Raw genomic sequence first — 16,698 nt, 5'->3', positions numbered from 1 at the left:
CTCTAGGGATTGAATACACGTGTACCTTCCAATTACAGTAATGATGTTTGTGACATGTAGATACTAAACAGTTCTTTTCCATGTGGATGGGCTTTTATAGGATACATTACACTTAACCCAGCATCCAGTAGGATGAGATAATGCAGGCTATGAAGCTTGGAGAAAGAATGATGGTAGGAAGAGCAGACTGGTTGTACTGAAAATAGCAGATTACCTGGATGAGTGAGTGGTGGGTCTAAGATATCTTATCTGAAGTAAGATCACCAGACTAAGTAATATGAACTGTTCTTAGTAAATATATTTCAGCCAGAATTGTAATTGTTCAATTACTGCTTGCAAGGGAACCTTTGAGGTTACAGTTGCACTTTTGAAGGTAGAATTGGCTAGCTGATTTCAGTCCATATATTCATTATTATCTATACACAAGCATCTTTTCACATTTAATTCACTGCAGATGAAGAACAAAGATGCAACTGAATCAGATTCCTTGGAAGTGGTGTAGCTACTGTATTGGAGGGAAAGTGTTAGGAAAGTCTGTTACAGTGTCTGAAGCAAAAATCAGTCAATGTTTAATTATTGCAGACTGTAGAAAAAAGGTTGCTTCAAACAATTCTTGTCTTGTGAGTGACACTTCATACAATAACCACCATAAATATTCTGTACTAAAAATCTAATTATTTTTTTAAAATGAATTCATGTGCTGCCTAAAGATGTATGCCAGAAATGTATTCTTACCTCCTTAGTATGCATTTAAATTGCTTTCTGTTTATGCAGGTGGAAACAAAATTCTCCCCTCCAGGAGGATTATTTTCATGTGAAATGGTGAAATTCTTAAGGCTAGATATTTTATTTTTTTTTCCATCCATGTGTGTGTGAGAGAGATAGGAGCAGGAATAAAGCCTTTCAAGTATTGATTTGATAGACTTTTCACCTGGTGCTTAAGCTCTCTTGCTGACAGTAAGAATTTACAGTGGTAATTTAGGTTGATAATTTATTTCTAAATTACAGTGGAAAGAAAACTTCATTAATGTATTGACCAGTTTGGACCATAGATTTTAATTTGGCTTCAAATTTGTGTTGATTTTTTTCAGACTTTGCATGTTAAGAATGTTTTTTAAATGTCGTAAATGGGCTGCATATTGATTTCAGGCAGGAGGAAGAACGTGGTCGAGTGTACAATTACATGAATGCTGTAGAGAGAGATTTGGCAGCTCTGAGACAAGGAATGGGCCTGAGTCGCAGATCATCCACGTCCTCAGAGCCAACTCCTACTGTAAAAACACTCATCAAGTCATTTGACAGTGCCTCCCAAGGTAATTATTTTCAATCAGTGTAGTGGCTGTGCCAAGTTAGGATTTTGCGTATGTTGACACGGACACTTCTGATGGCTTAGCTAATTCAAAGGTAAGTTATTTTGTTGTACTGTCATGACCTATAAGTGATGGCTGAAACAAACCAACCTAAAGAACATTCACTGTGGTTAAGTGTAAGCATCCTTTTTTTGTCTTGTCTTTATTTTTTCTTTATTGTCGCATTGCCAATGACTCATATGCTAGATTAGATGCTTTGATTCAATGCTCCCTTATATTAGAAATACATAAACACATATTACACACATAATTATAGCTGGAAGCACAGCTGATTTCAGCCTGACTATTAAAATGTGAACTTAATGTGCCAAATTAAGCATTCTAAAAGCCATGTAATAGCTAGAGCTGAGTTTGTTTCTTTTAATAACTTATATTCTTACAGTCAAAAGTGCTGATGAAAGTTAAAAATAAAGTCCAGCCAGTATCACCTATTAAAAGATATAGAGAATATTTTCTAAAATGATAGGAATCTCACTGTTGAGACAATGGACTTTACTGTAATTCCGATTGTAGAAACAGGTGCTGTTGTCTTTCTCTATAGATGAGCACAATAAGGAGTTGAAGTAATTATCCTGAAATAAGAAACACTTGGGTTTTGGCTTTGACTGCATGTGAGACCTTGTATGGATTAAAATATTTCCCTTGCCAGGTCTTTGGGTTTTGAATGTAATTCCCAATGTCTCTAAGTCTCTGATGTAAAAAGGCGTGGCCTGAAGTAGACTGTATTGCCAGAGACACTTACAGTACCGTACTGTGCAAGGCAAATCTACTTTTAATTGCTTATAACCTGAAAATTTGTGAAGGTACAGAAGCACCTCTGTATTACTTGGCGATTCTGTAAACGGTTCTATTTCCATGCTTGTTCTCTTTGTTCGTAGATAATTACAGTTTTTTACTTTCCTAGTGTTAATTTAGGTTTTTATAATCTGTTGCTGGATAAAGGTGCTTTCTTGCTAGAGTTAGTTTGGTAAAATGAGAAATCCCCACTCCCTTCTTTTTAATCTTATATTTCAAGCTAATATCTGCCTTCTTCCTCAGCATTCATGTCTAATCATGCTATTAAATAATCAGATGACTAACTCACTAATTCAGTATTTGTCTGTTTCTGTAGATTTCTAAACATGTTGTTTAATCCCAAAATTTCTGGGATATAATATCTAGTACCTGTGGACTTTGATTGGAAACTAGAAGGGAGGAGCAGGTGATATAGTTTATCTTTCTTGTCTTAGTGGCAGGAACCTGCTACCATCTCTTTAATTATTTGGAGGTCAGAGAACTAGTAATGCCATCATTTACATCTGCCAAGGTAATAGTACCCTGCACCTTAGCCTTGTCCACCCCCAGTAAACTTATGCTTTTACTGTGGATTATATATTCAAGACAGAAAATGAATGTAATTACAGAGGAGTAAATGTGTAGGCATACTTTTAAACGATTTTGCAGTCAGTTACTAATTGAAATTCTGAAAGTTGTGATCTGGTAAAACTAGTAATGTGAAGTACAGGGTGAGAGTTCCCTATAACAGCCAGTCTCCTGTTTCACTGCAAAACAGTGTAGTGCTCACGATAGCTTCTTTTCTGTGTTTCTGCTAGTTCCAAGCCCTGCTGCTGCCACGATTCCTCGCACTCCCCTGAGCCCAAGTCCCATGAAAACTCCCCCAGCTGCTGCTGTATCCCCTATGCAGGTATGTAGTTTATGACTGCACTTAATCCTTGTTTGTAAAGAAGAGCATGTGGAACTACAGGTGGTAATGTACAAATATTGGCTGACTTTGTGGGGAAATAATGATAAAATGTTGCCTCAAGTAAGTAATTACTAAAACGTTCCATCTAACAAAAGAGCCTTTCACTGAGAACCATGTTGTAAATATAAGATTTGGCATAATTTGAAAGTTCTTGTTAAATATTCACAACTACTACTATTCCTGTGCTACTGAGAAGCATGGGAGGAAAACTTTTATCTGCATTCCTTAGTTTTAGAGTTGCTGTTTGTCAGTTCTTAGTCCTGTGCCTGGCACGGAAACAGCAGTAATCCCCTTCAGGCAGTGGACTGAGATCTGTGCAGAATCTGTCAGCAGTCATCAGTATAAATGTATCCCATGTTGTATGGGCTTTCGCTGTCAGACCTGACCAGAGAGGAATGAAATAATTGTGAATTGATTATCTTTGTTCATTTTGTACTCACTGAGAATTTGGCCAGTTGGTGATGTACTATGTATTTTGTCCTGTCCCCTCCGAAGCTTTGTCCATTATTCAGCTGCTACAGGAGCCTAGCTACTCTAAGATTGCATCATCAGTACTCTAATGCTCAGTTTCATAGGTCATTGCTGCTTTTATTATCTCACTAGCTGTGTGAAGTGAGATTTTTGGCAACAGCCAACAAGTTTAAGGACAAAGCAGATGGGACCAGATTCTTTCCAGATTCACAAAGATCAAAGAATGTACTATATGTTTTACTCTTTTAATATCAATGATTCTTATGTTGCCTTCAAGATATTGCTAACTAGGAGTACCAAAACTTGATTTTTACTATAGGTCAGCATAATGCTATGGTAATAAATCCTCTCTGTGGGAACTGAAAATCTGTATCCATATTGGCTTTTAGTGCTCAAGGAACAATACCTGGAACAGACTGACAGTTCTCCTGTGCTCAGAATAGTGCAGCTTTTATTCATTTAAGAGTGAGTTTCGTGAAACAAATAGCCTCAAAGCAAAGAGAAAGAATTAAATCTTTTTTGTGAGAGCTTCTGCTGCTTCCATAGCTCAGTCACTCTTGACAGCAGTTTTCCAAAGTAGTTAAATGTGACAAGTTCTCTGACAGATGCTTTGTTCCTGTTGATTTGTCTTTATATTTCTCTTTATTTCTGTGCTCTTGTAGGAAGAGGCAAATAATCTCATGTTCTAAAAGGCTAGACTAAAGTTTTGGCAGACAGAAGACTTTTTGATGAAGCCTAAGGCTTATTTCACTCTATTTACCTGTAAATTAACCGTGAACCAAAGTAATCTCTTGGAATACTGCAAACCTGCTCAGGTTTACAGCTCTTGTTTGATGTTCTTGACCTGCCAGAATTACTTGAATTTTGAATTCAACTTCTGGTATAGAACCAAGTCATTAACAGCTGGATACTCATTAGTGGGAAACATTGCCTGAAAAACAAAGGGGAGGGCCTGTCAATGAAAACAGCTTCTATTGTCTTTTTGAAGATAGGTGGTTTTCTGAAAAGTATTTGTAATTATCCAGAAGGCAACTGGGTTTTGTGACCTCAATTATGTAAATTGCATTTAGAGAATATTTTCTGCTCAAGGAGAAGGGGTTTGGATTCAAAATGAATTTTCATCATCTTTTCCTTTTCTTTGTTTTCATGTTACTACCTTGTTTTCTACTGTTGTGTTCTATACAAATTTTTTGTCTGTGGTTTTTGCTCTCTTGCAATTGAAAAGCAAGACTTTAATAACTAGTCACTATGTGAGTTGTCCTCTTGGCTCCCACCTTACAGAAGTTATCCATGGTTTAGGATCTTGAGGAAAGGTGGAAGGGGTGATCTCTGGGTGTTGCAGTGCTGATCATTATCTCAGTTGCTTTTAAATGCTATCACAGGAAATATTTATGTGGATACCTGCTGAGAAAGTGGCACAATTTTGATATTATAAGATGGATTGGTTGCAAAAAAGATTCTCCAAGTACAGATGCATCATGTCCCCTCTCCGAGTTATGCTTATCAATTAATTTTTGTGTCGTACTGTGTCATGAATTTCCTCAGTCTTGGAGAGTTTTTGTTTGCTTTTTTTTCTTTACAGTAATATGTGTATGTATAAGGAGATACATTCTTGGATACATTTTTGCAACTGAAAACAAACTAACCAACCCCTTTCTTGCTTCAGGTCCAAGCCTGCAGCAGCACATAGTTGTTATTTACCATAGTGCTTAGCAATACTGCAAAACAGTTTAGGAAGAGAGGTATGAAGAGAATGTTCTTTAGAATGTAAAAACAACCCTGCTGGGTTAGCCCAAAGCTTAGCTGGTCTGGTATGCCACTGAGAGTGACCAAAGCAGATGCCTAGGGAGGAATATAAGGACAAGGAAGCATATCTGCTGCTTTCCCTGAGTACTTTCTTCTTCTGTTTCATAGCTGGAGGACACTCTGAAGTAGACATGGTTTCAGATTTACAGGCCATCGCTGAATGTCCTGCTTTGCTTTGAGCATATAAACTTTCAGGCTCCAAGCAATTTGGTGTCAAAGACTTCCATATCTTAACTACTTAGTATGAGAAGAACTGTGTGTGTTCTGAAATTGCTGTGTGTACTTGAACTACTCTTCATGTGGCATGAAGTACTTACTGAAGTACCTACTGAAGTGCAAAGTGATGAGGAATAGGTACCTGGGTAGTGGTTGAAGGTCATGTTTCCTTCCATAGCCAACAACAGACACAATGGTGAAGAGTCAGAAGCAAAATACTAGGAGTTTAAGGGATTAGTTCATCCTGCCATAGTTCTGTCTCAAATTTGAATTATAAGGTGTTTGTTATCCTCTACTTTTTTTGTCTCACCTGGGGGCTGGTTCCTCTTCTGGAGTTGTTATTCATTTACAAAAAAATCATCTTACAAAAGTCGTAGGAATCTGCCAGAAACTCTATCTTCAAACTAGGAATGGCTGTGAGAAAGTAGTTGTTGATGACCTTAGCATCTTTAACTTTATCTGTTACTGTAATTACATTATACAAAGATTACTATGTAGAAACATGTTATTTAACTCTGTGAACAACTTTCTTCATACATCAAATCTGGTCCTTAAAGTTTCTAGTGTTTTCTTCTGCTCAATGTAGATGAGTAAGAGGATCTACCTCAATGTAGGATGAATAAGAGGATCCCAGATTGCAAAGCATCTGTAGTAATTTCTGTCCCATTAGTAGCCTCCATGAATAGCCTCAAAAGCATGTGATTCCAATGAACATTTGATCCTTTAGTGTTGAGGAGTTTGAACACTAGTGTAAAGGACAAATGGTTTTTAGCAGTTAAGTGAGTTTTAGGATGCATTTCAAGTTGAAGAAATAAAGATATTTATAAAGGATCTGTATATGTTTGATTGTACATCAGATGTATTTTGTCTTGCAATTCAAATGAGGAATGCCTGATCTGCAAATTCAGCAAAACCTTGGCCAAGCAGAAATTTTCTAACACTTGTAAAATATTTCAGGATAAATTATTCTTTGAGAGACTTGTACACTACTACTACTATATAGAACTAGATAAACTTCGGCTGGTTCATTTTCCTCTGATTTGCAGTGTATTAGTCACTGCTTTATATATCACCACTATGTTATATGTCATCAAACATATTTGAGAGGTTGTGGCAGTCCAGTGAAGTTTCCACTGACTGGAAAAGGGGAAGCATGACCCCCATTTTTAAAAAGGGAAATAAAGAGGACCTGGGGAACCACAGGCCAGTCAGTCTTACCTCTGTGACCAGTAAGATCACGAAGCAAATCCTCCTGGAAACTGTGCTAGGACACATGGAAAATAAGGAGGTGATTGGTGACAGCCAACATGGCTTCACTAAGGGCAAACCGTGCCTGATGAATTTGGTGACCTTCTATGGTGAGGTTACAGTGTTGGTGGATAAGGGAAGAGCAACTGATGTCATCTACCTGGACCTGTGCAAAACTTTTGACACTGTCCCATACAACATCCTTGTCTCTAAACTGGAGAGGAGATGTGGATGTGACAGGTGGAGCACTCGGTGGATCAGGAATTGGCTGGATGGTTGCACTCAAAGAGCTCAATGTCCAAGTGGAGAGCAGTGATGAGTGACGTTCCTCAGGGGTTGGTGTTGGGACTGGCGCTGTTTAACATCTTTGTTGGTGACATGGACAGTGGGATCGAGGCACCCTCAGCAGTTTGCCAACAACACCGAGCTGTGTGGTGCGGTCACACGCTGGAGGGAAGGGATGTGCCATCCAGAGGGACCTGGACAAGCTGGAGAGGTGGGACCGTGCCAACCTCATGGAGTTCAACAAGGCCAAATGCAAGGTCCTGCACAGGGGTCGGGGCAATCCCAAGCACAAAGACAGGCTGGGTGAGGAGTGGATGGAGAGCAGCCCTGCGGAGAAGGACTTGGGGGTATTGGTGGGTCGAAAACTGCCTATGAGCCAGCAATGTGTGCTCGCAGCCCAGAAAGCCAACCGTGTCCTGGGCTGCATCAAGAGAAGTGTGGCCAGCAGGTCGAGGGAGGGGATTCTCCCCCTCTACTCCACTCTCGGGAGACCCCACCTGGAGTCCTGTGTCCAGCTCTGGGAACCCCAACATCAGAAGGACATGGACCTTATTGAGCAGGTCCAGAGGAGGCCACAAAGATTATCAGGGAGGACTGGAGCAGCTCCCCTGTGAGGACAGGAGGAGAGAGTTGGTGGTGTCCAGCCTGGAGAAGAGAAGGCTCTGGGGAGACCTTACAGCAGCCTTCCAGGACTTAAAGGGAGCCTAAAGATGGGGAGGGACTCTTTATCAAGGAGTGAGTGATAGGATGAGGGGTAATGGTTTTAAACTGAGAGTAGGTGGATTTAGATTAGATATAAGGAAGAAATTCTTCCTTGTGAGGATGGTGAGGCCCTGGCACAGGTTGCCTAGAGAAGCTGTGGCTGCCCCCTCCCTGGCAGTGTTCAAGGCCAGGTTGGACGGGGCTTTGAGCAACCTGGGCTAGTGGAAGGTGTCCCTGCCCATGGCAGGGGATTGGAACTAGATGATCCTTAAGGTCCCTTCCAACCCAAACCATTCTGTGATTCTATATGTTACTGCTGGTAGTTGTAATAGTAAGATACATAATAAGGAACTAGCAACAGTGAAAGTAAGCCTTCTCTGCAGTGTCAACAGGAGCAAAAAGACAAACAGTTCATTTCATAACAAGGAGACAAGACCAGTACACAGCAAGTTATCAGTTGAGTAATACGACCACTTTCTGACAATATCCGTAAAGGATGTTTGTTTTTAAGTGATATCCGGAAGCTGAGAAAGTGATAAAGGTATATGGTTATCCAGCACTCTGCCTGTACTGTACATACCTTTGTTTCCTGGCTGAAGTTCTGTACTACCCTGTCTTTGTAATGACAATCGCAAAGCTAACCAAAATGAAATCTTTTTCTTTTAACCTCATTATCTAACTGTTGTAGCTGTTTTCTTGGGGGAAAGTGAAGGGATGTGTGTGGAACAAGATGGCTCTCACTTTGGTACAGTCCTTGTCCTTCACTTAAAAAAAAAAAAAAAAAAAAATTAAAAAAAATTTAAAAAAAGAATTCCTAAGTGGGTGAAGTGAACTTTAAAGGTAGTGCAAGTTTGAAATACCAGCTCTTATGGGAAGCTATTGTAGGCACTTCTGTACATGGCTCACAATTGCAGTCACTTTTCATCTGCATATTTAAAGGAATTATCTTTGTAGTGTATGTGCAGGACTTTTGATACATAAAGTGATTAAATTCCTCATGCTATGTGTTGGCAGTTGTTTTCTCCATTTGATTTTTAGCACAAAAACATAACTTTAGTTTGACTCTAAATGATTAATAAGTAGCCCTGTAATCTTGCCTGTGCTAAAGGATGCTGGAAAATATATGCCATTAACTTTTTTTATCACAATTTTGAATTTGTCTGTCTTGCCTACATGATTTGGCGTGAGAAACATCTGACCCTTATCATCTTAGGAAGATAAGGCTCACATAATCTTGGTCCAGATGGAGAGCTGAAAGAGTTTTCAGGATAAACACATTACTGGACCAATTGTGATAAAATACTGAAAACTAATAGAAAGTACAGGGTGAATAAGGAAGGTACTATAAGTTGCAATAGGCTCTTGAAATGACTAATTTAAAAAAAAATAATTGTGGGCAGCCTTCTCTGAGTCTTCAGCAATTGATTATGAGTTTCAGTAACTGTAAGGGTAATTATTACATTGTACAGTTCATTTGTGTGATGCTAAAATGCTTATTTCAATGCTAAATTGGTGTGTGCAAGATTTAACACATCTGTGATCATGTACTTGCACTTTAAGCTGCCAGAAGGCATGCGTTGCTAAACATTTTACATAGAACTTGAAAAGAAAAAATTCGATTTGTAGCTAGTTTAGAGCAGAACATAAAGTGACCTGAGAAAGAAAAAAATAATTATATTTGTATTTTATTACATATTTGACAAATACTTTAAAAATGTATCTCTCCAGTTGTTCATAGCATCTTGGTTAAATAGGTGGTCATAAAAGCTGTTAACATTCTGAATAAAAAAATTTTTTTTCCGTAGGGTTTTCCTTAGCAGTGGATAGTTTGTGTGACTGCACCTAATCCACCATTATCCTAATTTTCCAGGAAAAGTCACAAAGCTATAAAGGCATATGTTAATAACAGAAATTATGCACTAAAATCTTGGCTACATATAGGGGGTTGTATTAGTTTATTTAAACACATCAAGTTTAACCAGAACAGGTTTGTACAAACAAAATTTAAATGAAGGTGAAAGTTAATGCAAAAACTGCTACAAACTTAATTTGCAACATTGGTTTAAGGAAAATGTTTCAGTTTAAAGAAGTAAATGTACAGTATCAATGCATTGTGTGTGTGTATATTCAGATTGGCAAAAGCAAGTGGTAAAGAGGACACACCCTTTTTCACTAAGTATTTTTAAAGGTTTCTTTATTTTTTTTGTTCTTTTAGATCATTAATAATGTCATATCTGAGTTTTGAAAACTGATTCTGCAATTCCATATTTTTTTTTAATCTTCAAATTATGTTTGACACAAGTATCTGTCCATTTCAGAGGCATTCTATAAGTGGACCGATCTCAGCTTCAAAACCCCTTGCTACACTGACAGACAAAAGACCAAGCTATGCTGAAATCCCTGTTCAAGGTATTGATTCAAGTTCATTCAAACTTGGTTTTTAGAAATGCTATTAATACTTTTTTAAAAAATTGATACAGTTTAGTATCCAAAGCGTTATCGTATTATATACTTTTATCAAAATATCTTCATAGAATCATAGAATATCTTGTGTTCAGGTTTTTATTACTTGTGTTTCATCAGACGTGGTGGCATATCATAAAGATGCCTTTCTGAATTTTCAACAAAACCCTGATTGCATGCTGATAACTCGGCATTGTTCTGACAGTTTTTAATGTGGGCATAAACTGAGATGACTTGCAAAATCAAGATAAGATGATTTGAGAGACATGTCTTGCAGCTGTCTTGCAGATATTAAAAATACACACCTCTGGGGTTACGTTATGTATTGTGTGGTTGCGGGTTTTTCTTCTCCCCCAAAATGAAACAAGAATGATGGTTGGCATTGCATTGAATAACAAAATATAAACTTATTAAGTACTGAATCTTCAGAAGCCAGATGAAAAACTGAATGGAATTAAATTGAATGTTGATTTATCTGTTTCCCAATATTTCACTGTTCTGTGAACTTTGTTTTGTCTCTCAAAACATTGTTCACAATGTGCTCTTCCTGTGAGAATGAATGGCTATCATGTGTTGGGTGGAGCTCTCTGATTTATGCCTGCTTTAGGGAGGGTTTTTTTTTTTTGTAGATGTTTCTCAAGATAATCCCCATATGACTCCAAGCTGAATATTTCCTCTCAATTTGGTATTCCCGAGGTCTGATGTTTTCTAAAGGGTTGGGATTTTTTTTTTGTAGCACTTCATAATAGTCTGTATGTGCCAGATTTCCTTCTTGCTTTTGTTGAATGCATATTGAGGTTATTTGTACAATGCAGCTGGAGTTTTAATTTTAGAAACTTTGATATTTTTAGGAATATTGAAATGCCTTTCCAAGAAGATAGTTTAGGATTCTTTAATTGTTACAGAGTTCATGCGTAGACATAAGCTTAAACACAAAACGAGCGATATGCTTTACATAGTTTTTGTTTTCATTATAGTTAGTCAATGCAGGAGCAGGACTGCGTTCCAATAGCGAGTGTGCCAGACAGAATTCCTATTTACAACCAAATATATTTTTAAAGCATCTCTGTAGCAATGTGTGTTTCTTATGTCACATTTTCAACTAATGAACAGGGTTTCACTTTTTTTAATCCTCACTCTTCATTTTCATGGGTTTTTTGTATTCAAATTACTGCCCTCTAAGTGTTTCTGCATAGGAGTATGTAAACCTTTTGTTTACAGTCGAAAGGTTTTATTCGAAGGAATATTTCTTCAATGATGGGAAATAGTTTTGATGCTACAGAAAATGAATTTTGTTGTAGTTTGTTTTTATTATTTGGCAGTAGGGAAAACTAATCTTTCTGTACAATATGTAAAGGCACCTTTTAGACTCCACTGCATGGAGGAGGTAAAAAAACCCAAACATGTTTTTATTTAAAAAATAAAAAAACCCAAACCCAGCAAACCAAAGGGAGGGGGGAAAAAAAAATCACATGAGGGACAGAGCAATCTGCTTTACCAATCCACATTGTGAATGGCATATTGAATGTTTTTGGCCATGTGCTAAATGGGGATTCCTTGTTCAACCTTTTGGTTTAACAAACAATTTTTTATAGATCAGGGCCAAGTGGATTAGTGAACTTTATTGGAAATGAGCAAATTTAGGCCTTCTCTTTCACATAGATAAAATCAGTTGTTCTCACTAAAACAGCCAAACTTGGGCACTGGTAGACTGTTCATGACTCATACCTAAATGTCTTACATGTAACTGGAATCTTCGTTAATGATCTTCTCCCTTCTTTTTCTTTGTCCAGAACATTTGTTGAGAACATCATCTACCAGCAGGCCAGCGTCTTTGCCAAGAGTACCTGCTATGGAAAGTGCCAAATCTATTTCTGGTAATATCACGTTTTTTAGATGGTTGGTAAAATTAGGAACTCTCATTTCAACATTGTACTTACAGATCTACTTTACTTTGTCAAGAGAGAACTTTGGTCTTCGGACCATCAAGCTCTTGTCAAAAAAACTCTATTTGGATATTTGGAATAGCTTATTTTTCAGTGTTCACATTTTCTAGTGAAGTATTTGGGGAAAGAAACTAAAGTCCAGTGGTAATAAAATATTCTATTTTATTGCATCAAGTGGAACTGAAGGGATTTTTTTTTTTAATTGTTCATCTAGTGTCCTTATTGTTGCGTATACAAACTTGCACCAACATACCAGATGGATGAGTATGAATCATGTATGTAACAGTTGACTTCTATGTCATTTTTCCTTGTATTACAAATAATTTTGGTGTGCAAGGTTTATGTGAGGAAAGAAACTGTTCCTGGCTGTTAATTTTTACTGCTTGGATGTAGGGTTTTTTTTTTTGAGTGAGGCAGAGAAGCATATTGTCCTTCTCTAATTAAGCAATTCCATTTTTATTTGTGGAAAGAATTATTGTCAATGGTTTAAAATAGGAGGATTGTTCCTTTTAGGTAAGAAATGCATCGTTATACATTATCTAATGCATGTCAATGTTTTTGCATATTACCTAGCAAAACTACCCATTCTGTAGAACAAAAGAATGTTTGCAGTGAATCATTTTTAAATAGTCCATTTTGTGACTGGCATAACCTACAAATATTCTTACTCATAGTTGTTGCTGTACATTTGATGTTAACTTTGATTTTTTTTTTAAAAATAGACTTGCTAAGTAGAAGTTCATGTAAAGTGTTAGTTTGTTATCAAGCTGACATCTCAGTATCAGCGGGGGCTTCTAAAAACAAATCTTTTAAGATTTATAGCACAAATAATGTGGTACTGTGAAAATTATACTTTCTCTAAACTAGGCAGAACTAATTTGAGAGAAATATTTTTAAAAAACAGCTATATTTGAGTAAATGGTTTCAAGAAGAAAATGTGTTTTGGATAATTTTGATTTGTCCTAAAAAACAAAACCTACCCAAAAGTGTTTTTTCCCAGCTTCTTGTGTCTGGTATTTATAAATTAATGTAATTGCCCCAAGTCATTAGAAAATAAGTTTCTGATACATGTGGAGAGTTGTACCTTTGATTTGCACAAACGTAAACAATGGTGACTATTTAGGTATAAAAGGCAAACTTCATACTTTTAACTGGAAACTCTTCCATGCAGAGAGTACATAACCGTTCCAAATTTGGTTTTGCAGAGTGTAATGCTTGTGCTTTCATTTGAAAGAAAAATTGTTTGTCCTTTGATAAAATGAAGCAAGCTCTGTGGAATGTGGCTGAATGGTCTCTGGTCAATCTTCAATATACTTGTTGATGATATTTAATTAATGTCCAGAGCATCACATACATGCCAATTCTTGATTAAAATTAAATGGAAATAAAGCAGCTGTCGTCTCTAAACTCTTTGGGATTTGGTTTTGGGTTTTTTTTTCTTCACTACTTGAAGCTTAGCAACATAACTGCATGGACTAGAGAAAATGAAATGGTTTGATGTTAAAATTCTTTCTCATTCATTAAATCCTTCAGATGGAGGTAGCAATATTCCATTAAGATACATTCATCAAATTTTCTTTGCTTCAAGATACAGGCTTGATTGTAACTGTTGGTGGTGCATTCTAAATCCTTCATATGTCCTAAATGGAAAGTATCGAGAAAAATGTTGAAGCCTAGTATTGGATATAGGTTTCTATGCATGGTTTCTGAACTAATGCTTGTCAGAGAGCAAGAATAAGTTCGAAAGTTTTTATGTTTGCTAATGATAAATACATGGGCATTTTCCCACTTAGTCTCTCGAAGGAGTAGTGAAGAAATCAAGCGGGATATCACTGCACCTGATGGAGCATCTCCAGCATCTCTTATGGCAATGGGTACCACCTCACCACAGTTGTCACTCTCATCTTCTCCTACAGCATCAGTCACCCCTACAACCAGAAGTCGAATAAGGTAAAAACCATTTTTTGTGGTACACTGAAATGTGGATTTCATAGCTATCTGTCTGCATATATCTAGTATGTAATATTGGCACTAAGACTGCAGACTGTAGTGCTATACAATAACAATCTTCAGTAATCTTTGAGAGCTTCAGAAAGTGTTTTCTGCAGCTCAGTATATGTTTTAAAGGTTAGACTAGAAGTTAGGTTTTTTGGAGCTTGTGAGATTAATACCAAAACTTATGCTCCAATAAAAAAACAAGCTAAGTCATGTCACTAAATAACAGCATCATATCAGTTCAGAATACCATAAAGCCAAATTCAAGAAATGAGCTTATGGCATGTTGAACAAATCTTTCAGAATGGCTTGGACCCAGGGAGACCACGTGATCAACTTTAACTTTTGTAATTGCAGCTGAAGACCAAAAGCAGCGTGACTAGATCTCGATTCCAGACACTGCAAAGTCATCTAAATAACCATGAGTGAATAGGCTGGATTATTTGTCCCACAGATGAAATCATAATGCAAGTCTAAGTAATAAATGGCCAGGCAACCCACTTTCATTAGTAACATAAAAAGATAAGCTTGTGATAAATTTAAAACTTTTCCTATCTGTAGTGTTAGCAGTCAAAGGACTTCAAAGTATTTAAGCCTTGTGTAATTCAAGTGAAGTATGTACTTAGCCCTGCTTCATAGATTGGGAAACTGGCAGACAGAGGTTAAATGACTTTCTCAAGACCATTTAACACAGAACTTCCTGACAAAGCTTTTGTGCAGCAGAAATATTAAACCCTTAATGTTCTGAGACATTTGCAATATGTAATAATTACATTATAAAATTGTGAAGTTATTTACAGCTGTGAGTGCTATTGAAAATTATTTCTCTGAAATCAGCTGAGGCACACCTCAGTGCTGCTCTCCTTTGACTGTGCAGAAATTAAATTGAGTTTGGATCTGTGGGAACTTTACCAGCAGCAATTAATATTGTGTGTGTTAGCACCTAAATTTAGATCAAATTCATCCAGAAATTAAAAAAAAAAAAAGACTAAAACACCTGTATATGAACTTTGAATTGGTAATGTATAAAATTGCATTGATGGCAGCCTGCAGACTCTAGCAAATAGCGTGGCATTTCATGGTAAAATTGTACAGTTATAATTATGTTATCATTACTAAGCTGCCCGCCCTGACTGCAATGCTAAGCACTGCAAGAAGATTTAGCAGTGGAATGTGCAGCAGTGGGTGTGCGGTGATGAGCATGCTCTTTGGAACCGTCCTCAGAATCTCGCTGCTGGACTTCAATCTGTTATGTGAACAGGTTTCTCTTTTTTCCCCTACCTTTTTCTGAAAGTTGTTGTAAAATAAACAGTTATTGGTATAGTTCACTGAAACAAATACTTTCAGTTTACTGTTCCCTGTTCTAGTTGAAACTTTGTTGGCTCTTTGATTTGGAATACGGTTGACCTGATATACTAACTTGTAAGATTTATATGTCAAACCATTTCTCATTGTGTCCATGCAACTTAAGCTAATTTATTTTCTTCAGCAGTGTTTTCATAACTGTGAGAACCTGATATAAACTATGTGCTCTTACTGGAGTTTGAGAACAGGCTGTACAGCTCCCTCATGGCTAAACAGTATGTTTAGAGGGGGAGCTTTTAATTTGAGTTCTCGTATATTGTCCCAAATCTCTGTTCTAAAGTTCTCGTAACGTTGCATAATCTTCATTGCAGATTGAATATGCAATCCCATTGTTACTTGTTTCAATCACTGATGAAAAAATACACCAGTTTGGATTGTTGAAATATGTACTGGTTTAAGCACTGAAGTACAGAATTTCTTGAAGCATAATTCTGGCTGTGTGGTGCCTGTGAAGTTTAGATACAGTAACCTGTTCAGATAATTTATTTCATCTAAAATACACAATTAGCAACTTTCTTGTCACGTTAAATGGCTGTGCAATTAACAGTTAGTTTTGAAGGCTCATACTGCTGTCTTTCACGCTGAAGGGCACACACTGTTTCCTGTGTGTTGTTCCACTGTGCATATATTTTCATGGATGTTTCAAACGTTATCTTTCTAAGCAACTTGGAGATCTTGCCATCTGTATTTCCGTGATGACTCACCAAGCAAATTGCAATACATATAATTAAGATTAGTGTCTTAAAACATTTCACTGTATGTTGGCACATGTTCTCTTCTATGCGTTGAGTGACAGATGCTGATACGTGAAACAGTCACTGGTGTTCTGGTGGTAGCACACATGCATGAAGAAATCCACATTCCTTGGTTGCTTTCTCTTCCCCTAGCAGAACATGCAGAATTGCTACCTGTAAATGTGCATCTGAGAATCCACTGAAAATACTATGCATTTCCACATTCCACCCCTCTTTCCAGTCGCCAAAGGTGTTGTAAAGAACAAAGAGTTGAAGATTTGAGAGTGAATGTATACAATCTATGTCTTTTTGAAAATATCCAAAAGGATTAACTTAGGATATCATCTCTGTGA

General features: G+C 37.1%; 1 protein-coding gene across 1 annotated transcript in view; it reads left to right on the top strand.

Moving 5' to 3' along the window:
- The window catches only part of SPECC1L (sperm antigen with calponin homology and coiled-coil domains 1 like), a 73,756-nt gene that overhangs the window by 34,115 nt on the left and 22,943 nt on the right, over positions 1-16,698 (top strand). Inside the window, exons 8-12 of the mRNA XM_074843695.1 lie at positions 1,150-1,313; positions 2,963-3,054; positions 10,161-10,251; positions 12,099-12,182; positions 14,045-14,201. Coding sequence (XP_074699796.1) covers positions 1,150-1,313; positions 2,963-3,054; positions 10,161-10,251; positions 12,099-12,182; positions 14,045-14,201 — 588 coding nt within the window. The remainder of the gene's footprint in view (positions 1-1,149; positions 1,314-2,962; positions 3,055-10,160; positions 10,252-12,098; positions 12,183-14,044; positions 14,202-16,698) is intronic.

The sequence above is a fragment of the Strix aluco genome, chromosome 18 (genome assembly GCF_031877795.1).
Source record: "Strix aluco isolate bStrAlu1 chromosome 18, bStrAlu1.hap1, whole genome shotgun sequence".
NCBI lineage: Eukaryota > Metazoa > Chordata > Aves > Strigiformes > Strigidae > Strix > Strix aluco.
The sequence above is the reverse complement of the archived record's forward strand: the minus strand, read 5'-3'. Positions and strand labels throughout refer to the sequence as shown.